The sequence below is a fragment of the Patagioenas fasciata genome, chromosome 1, assembly GCF_037038585.1.
Source record: "Patagioenas fasciata isolate bPatFas1 chromosome 1, bPatFas1.hap1, whole genome shotgun sequence".
Classification (NCBI taxonomy): Eukaryota; Metazoa; Chordata; class Aves; order Columbiformes; family Columbidae; genus Patagioenas; species Patagioenas fasciata.
Genome location: NC_092520.1, coordinates 190963759 through 190979045, shown reverse-complemented (window position 1 = coordinate 190979045; position 15287 = coordinate 190963759). Strand labels below are relative to the sequence as shown.

General features: G+C 37.0%; 1 protein-coding gene across 10 annotated transcripts in view; it reads left to right on the top strand.

Moving 5' to 3' along the window:
• CADPS2 (calcium dependent secretion activator 2) overlaps window positions 1–15287 on the top strand; it is a 307032-nt gene that overhangs the window by 266634 nt on the left and 25111 nt on the right. For all 10 annotated transcript variants that reach the window (XM_071803366.1, XM_065836490.2, XM_065836480.2 and 7 more), the window contains 3 exons: window positions 4014–4088; window positions 7564–7647; window positions 7765–7797. In XM_071803366.1, coding sequence (XP_071659467.1) covers window positions 4014–4088; window positions 7564–7647; window positions 7765–7797 — 192 coding nt within the window. The remainder of the gene's footprint in view (window positions 1–4013; window positions 4089–7563; window positions 7648–7764; window positions 7798–15287) is intronic.

Sequence of the window (15287 nt, the reverse complement as noted above, 5' to 3'; positions counted from 1 at the left end):
AATATTGCTGGAGGGCAAGAATCAGATAGGGAATATTTCTGGGACCTCCTAGGTTGATAAGTCATTAGATCTGAAATGGATTTTTAGATCTGAGCCAGAGCTTGTTTGTTCTTTTGTGTAACTGGGTAGTAGTAAATGCCATTGGACTATGCTATTGAGTGTTGCATAGTAGAATGTGTATAGAAGCTATTTTAGTTGTTTCAGAATTGCAGCCTCCTAGTACCCTATCATGCTTATAAAAAGAGCAGAGATACACTTTTCAGTTTGGGGAAAAGTGGGCACCGTTTCAGTGGAATGTGCCACAGCCAGTGCTTTGTATAATATGTCTATAGAAACAAGGAGAAGTGGCCTTTAATTTGATGAACTTTGTTTCTGAAGCTGTTTTAGTTAATAAAATTGAAGGTGGAAACTCATTTAACTGCATAAATAGTAGAGGATTATAGCCGATTTGATAGTAAAAGTGTAGAGACAATTTAATGTACATGTAATATTGTTATATGTTGGCAGTAGTGGTTTTAGTTCAGATGATTATGTACAATTTATTTTCATGGCAATGCAACCTTAAAACATGCAAAAGAAAGCTAAATTGGAAAATCTTAAAAAAAAAAAAAAGTAAATAATAAAGCCAACTCCAATATTGGGACATAGTGAGGTAGAATGGAAAAGGAAATTGAATATATTGTAGAATTGTGCAACTTACAGTTCTCAGGTGATAAGCACAAGATTTATGAACAATCTCCTCTCTTTCCCAAAAGCATAACTGTCAAAAGGCACTAAAATACTTCGTCTCCTTTCTAATGATAATACTGGGACCGCTACTAGGAAGCAGTGAGTGATATTGGGAAGACCTGGGACACGGCAACCCTGGCTGTACATACAGACTGAGGGACGAGATGCTGGAGAGAAGCTCTGCAGAGAGGGATCTGGGGGTTCTGGTCGATGGCAAGTTGAACAAGAGCCAACGGTGTGCCCTGGCAGCCAAGAGGGCAACCGTGTCCTGGGGTGCATCAAGCACAGCATTGCCAGCTGGGCAGGGAGGTGATTATCCCACTCTGCTCTGCACTGGTGCGGCCTCACCTGGAGCACTGGGTGCAGTTATAAACACCACAGGATAAAAAAGATACTAAGCTACTAGAGAGTGTCCAGAAGAGGGCTATGAAGTTGGTAAAGGGTCTAGACCAGAAGCCATATGAGGAGCGGCTAAAGTCACTTGGTTTGTTCAGCCTGGAGAAGAGGAACCTAAGGGAAGACCTCATGGCGGCTACAGCTTCCTCACAAGGGGAGGAGGAAGTGTAGACGCTGATCTCTTCTCTCTGGCAACCAACGACAGAACCCAAGGCAATGGCAGGAAGATGTGCCAGGGGAGGTTTAGGTTGAACGTTAGTAAAAGGTTCTTCATCCAGAAGGTGGTGGAGCACTGGGGCAGGCTCCCAAGGGAGGTTTCACAGCTCCAAGCCTGACAGTGTTCAAGAAGAGACTGGACAACGCCCTCAGACACATGGTGTGAACTGTGGGGTTGTCATATACAGCAACAGGAATTGGACTCGATGATCCTTATGGGTCCCTTCCAACTCAGGACATTCTGTGTTTCTATGACCAGCCAAGTTGTCTTGAAAAGCCAGTTTGGTTTGGTTACATGCCATGACATGCTTTACCACTAAATGTAGTTTTCTCCCATGTGGCTCCCACACCTGCAGCTGGATTTTGTATTTTACTGGGAATTATTCTAGGGCAGCTGGAAAGGCAGAGACCCCTTCAGGGGCTTTGAGATGATGCTCCATAATGTGTATTCAAATAATTTAACTGTGGGAGCTGACTGGTCAGGATTCATAGTCCGTGTTGGACGGTGATCACATCAGCCAGCAGAACAGAAATGTAAAGGCACAACTACCCATAAATGTGTTTAGAAAAGGGGTGAGGATTTGTCTGTTCTCACCCAGCAACCTTCACAGAAGTAGAAAAGCTGCAGTCATAGAGATCCTGATTTTCGGATTGTGCACACAACCTTGTCAGCTCATACAATTTTGTCATTAATTCTACAACAGTTGCACCCTTTAAAAACCTGTCTCCTGAAGTCAAATAATCTTGCATGGGGATCTGAAGTTTTGTTTTGTCAGGGGTGCTGTGTTAGTGGAAGGTGGCATTGGGGAGGAGTGGGTTAAAAAAATTATGATTTTGTAGTTTGCAAAATCTTGAAAAAAAGGAAATTAAATCCAGGTTAAAAAAATCAAATATTATTTCGAAACATTATTTTGGAAACTTGATTTGATTTTTTAATAATTTGGTTTAGTTCTTGGTTTTCTTGGTCACAAGTGAAATTGCTTAGTGATTATATTCCATTCCTACGAAATTGTATTTGCCTAGTGGTGAAAAAAAAACAAACAAACAAAAAAAAATGGTGGCCTTGGAATGTACATTCATCCATTAATGTAATGTACCATGGAGATAAAGTTGCAGACAATGGGAGTGACAACTGTGATTTTGCATGCATCATAGGATTACCTATAGCTTTGACATGCATCCGTGGGAACATCATTATTTATTGTTTTCAAAGAGTAAGAAACCATTACTTTCTGAAGACTGTGCAAATAACAGATATCCGACAGTTTGGGGTAATCTAACTCCTTAGCAGATCAAGAGAATATTACGTTGGCCAAGATAGTAATATGATTAGAATAAAATATGTCTGCCACTATGGAAAATTATTTGATGTATTTCTGATATGTTATTTCACTCTTTTGAGATGTTTGTTGATGTTCTTCTGATATGTGTCTTCACATTTTCCAAGCATTTTTAAACTTTAAAAGAAATTAAAACCAAAAATTAACATGCATGGTGTTGGTATCTGTGACAGATACATACATGTGGGTAAACATATCTGATAGTTTCATTCTCTCTTAGATTCAGTAGGTGTGATGTTTAGAAAATCATTCCGAAATATATTAAGCAGATCAGATTTAATGTTTTGGTTTGTATGGCAACAATCTGAGACAGATTAAAAATAGCTTTTAAAAACTTAGAACTCTGGAAACTATTCAGCTGGCAGCTGCTGAGTTAGGCTAATGTTTATACTGACCTCAGTACTTTTTCTCTGAGCATTATGCTGTTAACTGTTCCAACGAGCCTTGAACTATGAAGATAGGGTTAGTCTTTACAAGTCACATTTTCTGTGAAGTGGCTATTGGGGACAATCTTTCCTGTCAGATAAATGCTTCTAAAGGAAGAATTACTGTTTAAATTGATGTGCCTCCTTGACAGAATGGGATCCTTAGTTCCTGTTAATTTCAGGAGGAAACTCTGTAGTATTATCTAAAAAGTCTTTCAGATTTATTTTAAAAGCATTTACTTAAAGGCACCTTTTTTTTGTGAAAAAGCAAAAGAAAAAGGCTATGGAGAATGAAGTCTGTTTTATTATGCCTTTTATGGCCTATTAATTTGTTACCATCTATTCTACTTTGTTGATGAAATTTTAATTTTGCCCTTGCTTGAGCATATTGTAAGATTTGTATAAACTGCAGCTCACTGTGCTAATAGAAAGGCTCTTTTAAGATGAACAATTGGAGCTCATTTTATTTCTAGAGGACATTTAAAATAACTTATGAATGAGAGTTGTCAGACATGAAATGCTGTATTAATTAAATCTTATTCTGGTCTTTTTTGCTTCTCCAGCTAAACCAACCCTTTAGAAAAAAAATACATGGCCACCTTAATTATATAGGAGAAGACAAAAAGTATCCTTCACATTCCTTCGCCTGAATAAGAACTCAATTCATCTAAATAATAACCCCATTAGCTGCTTAACTCAACAGTGTACATGGGAAAATTTTCAACACAGAATGTAAGAAAGTGTTGATTGGGTGGATCATTTTCAAGGGTTTGTTCTTCTGATGTTCAAAATGATAATTTTAAGTAAATCTGATCTGGCAGGGTTATCAGCTTTGTACCATTTATGACTTATGACAAAAGTGTGTGTTCATAAACATGCTAATGCTTCTTTATCTTTTGAAATACAGCAACAATACCATTCAAAAATAGACGACTTGATTGACGAAACTGTTAAAGAAATTATTTCACTTCTTGTTTCAAAGGTAAAACAATTTAGATTTTAATTTATAATAAAGTAGAAAAATGCATCTCTGTTGAACTTCTGAAATGTCTTTAAATATCACAGTTTTTCTGTACACAATGAGGCTGGCAGACAGCAACGTGATTTGTAAATAACAGTCATGCAAATTATACTGAATTTACAAAATTAAATTTTATAACCCATAAGGTAAACAATTTCCCTGCAACTTGCTAATTGGATAAGTTTTTCTTCTGAGTTTCTGTTCTAGATAAGAACTGCTAACAGCTAGTAGAACTGGCAGGACTTAATTATGTCAATATTAGCTTATGTAATAGCATGTTTTATTTTTTGTTTATTTTTTCACATCAAAGATTTATTCCTATCACTAAGTACTATTTAAATCTTGTATTTAAAGATGGACAACATCCAGAGTACTGGTATAACTTTTTAATGAGATTTTGTTTTACAAACCATTTAGTTTAAAAATAATTTATAGTATAAGTTGCTGTTTCTTGAAATCTACTTTGTAGGGTTTTTTATATTTGAAAAGAAAAGATGTTTTGACATTATATGGGTACTTGGAGAATAATTGAAAAAACAAGTTAAACAATGTCTTATGTTACTGTAGCACCTCTACTCCAGCAAAAGTCTTAAGTGTTTGGTATAAAAGAAAACTTTTCAGTCCCCGATAGTTTGAAGGACAAAGCAAATAATGACAGAATAGAAAGATTTTGTAAGACACTTTATTTTCTATGTGTTGCAAAGTACCCAGAAATATCTGACTTTCAAAATAGGAGAAATAAGCTGTAGATTTACAATTTGCAAGTTAGTGGAGAAAAAAATTCACATTTTCATCATGCCTTCCTTTTCACTTGTTACAGGTTGCTGGCAGGGGGTGGGGGGAATAGGAATCTCCTTTTGCGTTGACATCCACCATGCTTGCACAGGCATTGAAGAGGAAGTTTTTTGCAGAATGACTGTAGAAATTTAAACAAAATGTGTTACTTACTGATAAATGTGTAAAAAAAACACACACATTTTTTCTCTAAAGTGAGGGTTTGATGGATACATTAACTACAAATGGTTCAACTCTACAGTTTTGAATTTTACATGCTGCCTGTCACCACTCTGAACTGACCTGTCAGGTTATGGGTTTAGTGTTCCTGAAGAGGAAGAAAGGAGAATTTAATCAGGGAAAATCATAAATGTTAAACCTTTTTCTTTTTTTCCTTTTTTTTTTTTTTTAAATAGCTGAGATTATAGCAGAAGGAAGAAAACAATCATATTACTCCTGCATGTATGCACAAGAAATTCTAGAGACAATTGCCATCAATACAGGGGGATTTGCATTATTAGTTGCCACATATACCATATAAGAGGTTGAAATCTTGGAACAGGAAGCAAATATTCTGTGTCATTGGCTGATGATTAGAAACTTAACTGCTCTCTCCTCACGTGGAATGTGAAATGCCAATGACATCTTGAGTGCTTCGGTTTCAAGGGAGAAAGCCTCTGAGGGTACAGAGGAAGGCTGATGTTTCACTCTTGGTTTTGGCCAGGAAAAATGCACATCAATGTGCATAATATCTGTGTTCATTTTTTTATCAGATATATTTTAATTATTTTTTAACCTTTGCATGTGTATTATTTCATTTGTGTTGCAGTGAAATAAGTGTTTCAATAATTATTTTTAACTGCAAGTCATCTATGAAAATGAAGAGAGTACTTTCACTTCAGTAAGACTTTACTTGATAAAGACTACACTGTGCATTTTGAACACAAGACTTACCAAGCTAAAACATTTAAAAAATCACAGGAATAGCACAAAACAATGAAACAAAGCACAGTCTGTCTCAGGGTAACCAACTCAGAGAATGTGAGGTATACAGAGGAATGCTCTTAGAGCGTCACATTTCATTACACTGAGATCTCAGAAGACAAGTTTCCAGCTTCGTGACTAAACCCTTCATTTATACGGACATCTTTGACACTGCAACATTTTACTCTCTGTTCTCTTGTGTCCCACTTGGATTGGAACCATTTGTGGACCCCTTGTTGTTTGTGAGATCAGTCCCTTCCATAGCAAATCTTTGCACAATGAAGCTGAACACCCTTCTGCAGACAGAATTCTTGCCAGTCAGATAAAATGAGTTAAAGTACGAACAACAGCTTCTCGCAGGCATACAATGGCAAAGGAGGAAGCTGGTATTTGGTCTAATAAAGGGACTGTAATTATCCTGTGCAGGGGATGCCGAAACAACTGCCACTCTCTCTCGTGATGTGGTTTTATTCCTTGATTGGCACCTACATACTGGTGTCTTAATTAATCACTGTAAATATGACAGGTTAGATTGATAAATGACACATGTAGGTTTGCACTTGCTCCTGCTCCTTGAACTGTTAAGAGCAGGGCTTATTGTGAAGTGATGATCTCAGTTCCTCTGGAGGTGACACTGTTGTGACACTGTTACAGTGCCCATTAACAGCATGCCAGATGGAATTTTATTCCGTCCTCACACTCATAAAATGATACTCATGGTTGTGGGAATGACTGCATTGGGAGAAATGGATGACTTTAAAAACAATCTTTATATAAGCTGGAAAGCAATTCATATGTGTAAAATAAATGTGCATTAATACAACAGCTGAGAGATATTTTATGCTATGTACCACGAATTACCTGAGCAACAAAACTTCACAGAGGGACGTGAGAAGGGGATTTGTTTGCTTTAAGGCTAATTTGGGAGAGTTTAAACATTAAGGCTATAAATAATGCAATTAATAAGATTTTTTTTGTCAGAAATAAATTTGGGCAAAAGCACATTTTCATGCCACTTGCTGAGTAGTCACGCTACACGGAGAATCACAGGTAAAAGTGTGGGGGAGAGGAACAGCAGCATACCAGAGATTTGGGGGCTGCATTTACTTGCCCCTTCTTGCCTGTGTAGTAGCAGTTCAACAGCACATGCTGTTGCTGAAGATGAGCTGACAGAAAAGACTCATGTTATTACACTGCCGAGTGAAATCAGGGCTGGGTTTCTACTCAGTAGCAAAGAGGAACATGATATCAAGATCACCACCTTTAACAATTGTGCTCAATCATCTTTGAAGCCGTGATCTTAGAAATTGTGGTGCTAGAAAATAATGAGTGTTTTATACCCAAAATACATGCTGGGTACACATAGTCCTATATTTAACCATTTCCAGAAGCAGCAAAGTAGTGTTGGGTAGCAGACCCACCTCAGGAGAATTTCGTGGTTGAGTTTCTGTTTGTGCGGTGATTCAACATTTTCCATCAGTTCAACTGATAAGTGAAGCTGAGTAAAGAATGTTGTCCTTGATTTCAGCACTTCATGAGATGGACAAAATGATCAAATTTACAGTTTGCTTTGCCCTACTGAACAATAAAAATCCAAGGAAGAAGAACTCAGATTCTCATACAAAATATTTAGTTCTCATATTGTGTGTTTAGATTTTTCTCTGTGTTTTTCCTTCAGGTTGTTTCAGTGTTAGAAGGTGTGCTGTCTAAATTGTCAAGATACGATGAAGGCACTTTCTTCTCATCATTAGTTTCGTTCACTGTAAGTATTTGGATTCACAGTGGTTCTGTTCTTGTATCTATGCATAACTCTGAAATTGTGCACAATCTGTAGCAATAAGCACTTACCATGTGTTGTTTTATTTTTGATTTACCAAAGGTGAAAGCAGCTGCAAAATATGTTGATGTTCCCGTAAGTACAACCCTTTTAATTTATTTTTTCTAGTATTCATAATAATTCAAAAATAGGGGTTTTGTTAGCTCACATTTTTTGTTGTTCACATTTTGCTTTCCTATAGAGATTCATTGTAGCTTTACACAGAGTATTTAAACAGCCACTGCAACCCTCAGAAGGCATTTCATTTCCCTCAAGCAAAGCTTAGAAAGGTTATTCTCAATGCACTTTTTCAGTTGGGGAAGAGTGGGCATTGTAACTTAGTCTTTTGTAGGGGGTCTTTCCATCATTTTGATAAATTGTTCACAAGTATAAGATAAGCAACGATTAAAAGCATCATTTTTGAGTATCAATTATTTATTGATTTCTTACTTTGGGATCCAATCTTGTTTGCTTAATCCCTTGCTTGCTAAATCTCTATTTGGTTTAAAATTGCTTGTGCAATGTTTATTTGATGTAAATAAAAACTAAATACTGTAGCTGTTGGAGCTTTTTCATACATAAAAGCAAAATTCAACTATCAGAATATTTTTATTAGAGTATCATAGTAGAATATATTTTCTTTTTAAAAAAGCAAGGGAGAAAGTACATGAACTTACAAGAAATAAAGTGATAAATATAGAACACCAGACATGCTAGACTTTATGGTTGCTAAAAATCCTTTCGCCAGTTCTATACTTAAAAATATAATAGTTGCAAGTTTACATTATTACATATTACATTTTTTTTTAAATGCATGCATGATAAATAAAAGGAAAAATCTCTATTTCTGGAATTTGTAATTTGGTTGTCTTTGTATTCACTTCATTCATAATATAACAAATTGTAACATTTTTGTTTGGATGATATTTTCATATTTTTTTTCTTATTTGACTAAATGTGGACTTTTATTGAATTGTGTATGTTTTATAAAAAGGAAGAAAAAAGTAGGTTTGATCGTGCATTCAAAGGGATGACCTCACGTCAAATCAAGTTAATTTAGAATACCTCTTGTTAATATATTGTACTGTGGACCTTCTTCAAAAGTTCCTTGGCAAGGCACTTAATATTCAAAATCCTGAGGAAAAAAATTAATAAACAAACTACAAATTCCTTGATTCCGTCAGGGAACATGATAAACTCTCATAATTACATGGCATATCTATGAGAAGGAGATGTCAAAGTCTTTTACCATTGGCCTGGATATGTTGATGTCAAAGTTAGTGATAATGATAAGGCTGAAAAATACCTTTGCCACAAGTTCAGGGGAATATTGCAAGTCGGGTCCCACAGGGACCCGCTCCTGGAGGGAGGGGAAGGCAGAGGGGGGACGTGGTTGCTGGAGCCCCGTTGCCTTTCTCACATTCACTGAATGGTGTTGCTGGATCTGAAGAGATGACCAGATTATCGACAGACTATCAGGATCCTTGCGTTTTGCAGCCTCTTCACTTTTCAGCTGTCACACACACCTTTCCCACAGCTCGAGATATGAACAACACTAGAGAAACAGTACTGCAGTTGTAAACTACAGGTGTAAACTGTGCTTCAGGGAGGCTGTGGATCTAACCAAGCCAACATTTCCCAAATACTAGAGGACATTTTTCCTAGGTTGAAGGAGTTTGATAGGCTGGGTTTTTGTTTTGCTTCTCCACATTCTTCCCCTTGTTGTGAAGACACAATTGAGGCCACGAAGAGCCGTTCCTGTCCCAAGTGACAGTGAGTGTCCAGTCTGAAGAGGCTCTACAAACACCGCTTGTGGAAGTTACAAATTCCAACTGCAAAAGAAGGCTGTACACCATCATGTTACAAGGTCATCTCCTGGGTTCACAAGGGAAGGGAGAAGTGGAGAAGGGTGGCACAGGGTAACTGGAGCTCTTGGTCGTGTGATGGTAACCTGGCAAGCCTGCACTGAAGCTGATTGAATGCCTCTTGTGGGGGTGTACTTTGGACATATATGGCTTAAGAGCTCTTTGTGTCCCTCCTTACCATATAGCTGTATATATGGAAATTACTTAAAGGTAACCACAGTAGGCCCTTTCTCTTGATACAGTTGCAAATTTGTGCAAACTTGCACTTTGTTAGAGGACCCCATTCTGCTCCCATGCCCCACCTTCATTCAAGGATCTCCCTGGGTCATCCTGACGTTGTCCTTAGGGTCCCTGAAACAGAGGTGTTGATCGCTTGATAGATCTGGGGGAGAAGGAGGCTGTGGGGAGCAAAAGGCCTTTGAGAGTTTTTTAAGCATGTGAATTCAACAGAGTTTTTGATCTTTGATTATCAGGCTGATTATTTGGCAAAGAGGGAAAAACATGCTGATTTATAGTGAAATAAGAAGAAGCTAACTAGACAAAAGAGATGTTAGAAGAAAATTAAGGTAGTACTGAGTGAAATGTTTTAGAGAGAGGTAAAGGGGATAAAAAAGTGAAAATGTAAATAATAATAGAAATAATAAAGAATTCAAAGAGAATGAGAACATTCTTGGATGATTCTTGATCATTTTGAGGAAAAGGTTAATTCTTTTAACATAAGTAGGTGATTTAGAGTTGGTCACAAAAACGCACACTCCCCAGAAGGCATCCCTCAGTTTCTTAGGGCCAGGGTGGGACATGTGGACTCAGACATGCAGTTTGTTTGGCTGATACGTTTGTGAAAATGTTATGTTGCTATCTACCCTTCCATTATTACCAGATATTTATTAATAAATCCATTAAAAAAAAAAAAAAAAAAGAAGTTTCATCTCTTTTTTTTTTAACCTGTTGAAGAAAACATTCAACGTAAGCCTCTATTTTTCAGAGTGCCTTTTAGTAAATGAAACATAGGTGATCACCTGGAGCTCTCATCACTTTCCCAGTCGTTACGTACAGGGCTGTATGGACACTGTGTATGTTTTGGTAACTGAAACACCAAAAGCAATATTAGTAACAGTACAAAATAACCCAGACTAAGCAGAATAACAACAATGAAACGTAGTTGCTATTATTACACTCTTTTTGTTGGTATTTGTCGCAATATGCACTGCTCTGAAGTGAAAAAAAATGTGGTTGCGGTGCACATGAAAAAAACCAAATGTTTGGAGGAAAATAACACAAGCATTACAAATATAAGGAGTACATCGAGGATGCAGTTTGTTCTCTTGTTAATGCTATGCTTTGATGTTTAGGAATGCAGGACCTGGTTTTGGTTACAGTTCTTTTTAAAAAAACAACTCACCCAAATCCACTATAACTCTTTGTTAGTTTCTTTTAAAGCTCAAGCAATCCTTAGGAGATGTAAAGTACAACCTATCTAATTTTTTCCTTGTTTTTAATAATCTGTTCACAAAGCCAGTTAATTAATGAGAATAGGGAAAGAATGCAGTAGAATTGAGGGCAAAAGATTATACTGTTAATCTCAAATGATTATTATTCTTCAGTCATGTAGATAATTTCACTGTGTTCAGTTTCTCATCATCAGTTTTGCACACAAATAGCTGTGCCTCTAGCTGGTCATTTCTACACCCATTTGCCTCATTTACAAATATAACAGGAGCAATTACTTATACAAATTGAGCATCCAGTTACATGCATATTTATACGCTGCTTTTTGTTCAGAAAGGTATGTTTAAATCCCTTTGTAGGAGCCAGTAATCTATGCCAGTCATGTAGAGGGCACAGAAGGAACCTAATCCTCCCTCACTTCATGTAGGCCACCTGTCATGCCAAGTGCAGAGAGGCCACGTGAAGGACCCAGGGCTGACAGCAGCGCACAGCTCGCACAAAGCCCGGCCTGGCCTCTCCCTCCGCTCCTGCCTTCATGCGGGGATCAAAGGTAGGAAAAGGGGCCTCACACATGTGCCAGGATTTGACTTACGGTGTTCTGTAGAGGCCAAACTAGGAACTCTGCCTCCTGCCAGGCAGATATAAATTGGGACCTTCCAGATTCCTCCATTTCCAATATCAAACTTGGACTGTGTGGCCTCTTTTAGCTGGCTTTAAGAAGCAAATGACGTGTTTCTGAGAAATCAGGTGTGGCCATATTGTGCCATTCATTTTTAAGCAGGTTTTACTTGGAGACCTCTGTTTAAAAATAAAGAGCACAGAACAGTCATTATCCTCATGCTCAGAGCTTCTTCTGCCTTCCTCTTCCCAAACCTGGGAACTAGCCCTTCCATTTTCAGATCCACGAAAACAAGATATTGGAGAATTGGAGGGAAAGCCCCGCATCATTTGTTTTAAGTAAACAGCATCATCTAAGTAAGCAGTGTTCGCGAGTTACCTCTTAAATGGAGATCAGAAAGATGGCTGCTAATCAGTAGGAAAGTTCAAATAGTGAAACATACTGATACCTGATTTTGTCAGAGTAACTGTAGCATGTTGTGTACCTTTTGCCCTACAGCATCAAGATCCTGGTGCAAACACTTGCAAGCCTGTGTTGCCCCATGAATGCAGTGAAACTACACATATTCGTAAAAGTGTTCACATAAATGCTTGCACAATCTCAGTTTAAGTTCTGCATGACAGTTCTCTCTTAAAAAAACCCAAATGTTTAGCCTTTGCCAAGATTGCTTTTTCATCTACATTAAGATGCATTAGAGGCAGGGAAAATAAATTGTATTTTTTCATTTAAGCAAAATGATATTTTTCATAGCCATGTGAGAAGAAAATATGACCTTTAAAATAGGCTGATTGTACAAATGATGCATCTTCCTGGCTGGCTTAGGTATTTTGATTTGTAAGAAATTACAGGAGTAAGGGCTTGTCATGAGTACAAGTAGATTCCGTTCCAAAAATATTTTAGTGATATTTTAATTCTGTCATCCCAAAGCCCAAGTGATGAGCCTTGCGGCATTTAGAGGAGAAATTTGAGGCAGTGAAATTTTCCAACTTACTCTTTCATGTGGTGGTGGACACTGAATAAGGAGCTCCTGTGTTTCTCACAATAGCCCCCTCCAGCTCATCACTCCTTTTCATTTCATTGTTTCATCCACACTGCAGTTAAAACGTCTCCCTCCAGGACGCAGGGAAAGGGAAGGGGGTGGAGAGGAGAGCGAACACAAAATGGAATGAAGTTTGTTATTATATAGTTAGTCTCTAACATCTGTTCTCATCTTTGAAACATGAATGCTTTGACGGGATAGCAACTCAGTAAAACTGGATTTTTTTTAATTGGTAATATCAAGAATACAGGCTTGTTTAACACTCCCTGATGCTAAGAAATGTTCCGTGACAAATGCCAAAGTGAGAAAAAACATAAGTATTTACAGATGTACATGCATTTGATGATGATTTGTGACAAACTGTTGCATTGCAAAAAGCTGTGCAGAAACTTGGGTGTATCTCTCCTGTAGGGAAAGGCTAATACTAGTGGCACCATTAAGCTTGTTGCAAACCTTTCAGCAGTGAAATATTTGAATGCCTGCAAATCAAGGCAATGCAGCATTATTTTTTACTAGGTGCCTCAGGCATATTTTGCCAGTGGGAGCAATGTGTGTCAGTACAGCTTCTACATCATCTTGGAAGCTGGAATAATGTATTTTAAAATTCACCTCCTAGTTAAATAGGCACCATGATAGTGTTTTCCTATTTAAAGTGGGAAAGTTAAGCTTTTTCTTCTTTATCTGAATCTTGCTCTGAAAAAGTGTCTGTTGATCTGGACCCACCTACCAGTGAATAGTAAAAGAGACAACCTGCACCTGTGGGATTAGGTGCAGCAGCAGGAAGTAAGAGCACTTGCAGCATATAATTAACAAGGATTTTTTTTTTTTTTTCCCGAACAGCATGTTCATCTTGCCAGGTTAACTAGTGATTAACCCTAAAAAAAGAATGTGCCGAAGCCTACACCCTTGTTTAAACTCATTCACTCACCAGTGTATTCAGTTACTTGTGTAACCAACGACAAAGTAACCCTATTTACAACTCTTCATTTCCTGGTATTTTATTTGATGTCTTTGTGTTTCCAGTTTCTCTATTCATCTCTTTGTTTGGTTCTCTTTCATTTTCAGATAGGCAAAACATCTTGTCTGCTGTTCTGAATAAAACAAACCTACAATCACTTTTTATCTATCATAAAAAAACACTTTTTTTTCTTGGGGAAGTTTTCAGACAGAATACCTTTTTTACACTTATCCGGATAAATGTACCAGGTTAAATTCTTCTCCCAAAGATGTGCAAATAACTCTCTCCCAGTAACTTCAGCAAATGTTCTGTCAGAGGTTCAGAGAAGCAGAATTTTTTATTTTGGATACAGAAGTGGAGACTGAGTTGCTTAAGTCTGTCTGATGTTAGTAATGAAATGCCCACTGTGACAGTTACTTAAAATGTATCTCAGTTTCTATTTGTTTCTCTTTTAAGGTATATCCAATTGCTTAATGGTTGTTTGTTTGGGGTTTTTTTCTGAAGTTTAGTAATCCAAAAGAGAGCCATACAGGATCATGTAATCAGAGGTTCCCATCTAATACGTAGTGCCCACTGGAAAAAAAAATAAATAAATAAAATGCTAAAACATGAAATATATAACGCTAAGCCTGTTTCAATTTCAGTGATTCTAATAGCTTTCTTCTATACTTTCACATATTTAGAGAAAATTAATAATTTCAATGTATACAATATGGAGAGACAATTGAGTATTTGTCATACTATTGCTTAATTCATTGGTTAATGTGTGTTTTGCCCACCATGAGCAGCGATAGTTAGCTTGCAGTGGTATTGGTGAGTTTTTAAAACAGAGAGTCATACTGCTGGAGTATTGATAACTTCATTACCCAGACATATTTCTACCATAGGCAGACACTGTTTCAAAGGAAAATTAATTTTTTTTTTTCCACAACAATTTCAAAGATAATTATCCTGTACACATTAAAGAAGGATGAAGTGTTTTAAGGAACTGTAATTCTAATTGGTAAATGTCACCAGCTGTTGCAGTTACTCTTACTTGTGTATATTCTTTTAATGATTACACTCCTGTGCCACAAGCTACATGAAAATATATTCACTAGGTGTGAAATTCCCATATGTCACAGCTTCAAGTCTAGGTAAACATCTCAAAGATAAGGGGAGAGAATTAATGCTGGTGAGAAATGTTATTTTTCTAGCTTTGGCTGTCTGCAAGATGAACATTTTTTATTGACCTTAGTAAAATTTTAAAAATACATGAATCAGAGAATCATTAGGTTTTAGCATTCAGTGAAAGATCTATTTTTACACTTGTATAAATATCTCCAATTATTATAATCAGCCTTTAATTTGTTAGATTTTGTCCTGCACCCACACCCCAAGATTTCAAAGTATTTTCCTGTTATACCTCCAAGTTAAAACTAATCCAGTTCCTATAAATTGCCCATCAAGTTTTAGAAATTACATAAGGTTTCAACACTGATTGTATTCCTTCCTACCATCACAAATGAGCACGCTGAGAGAATATATGGAGCTTTCTGGTTTAAATCTCTTAAATCACTTTGTGAGTTAGTTTAATTTAAAAATGTTTCTGTCACATTTTAATGAAGAAAATACGTTTTTATAAGTAAAATCTATTGATTTCCATGAGCCAGGTTT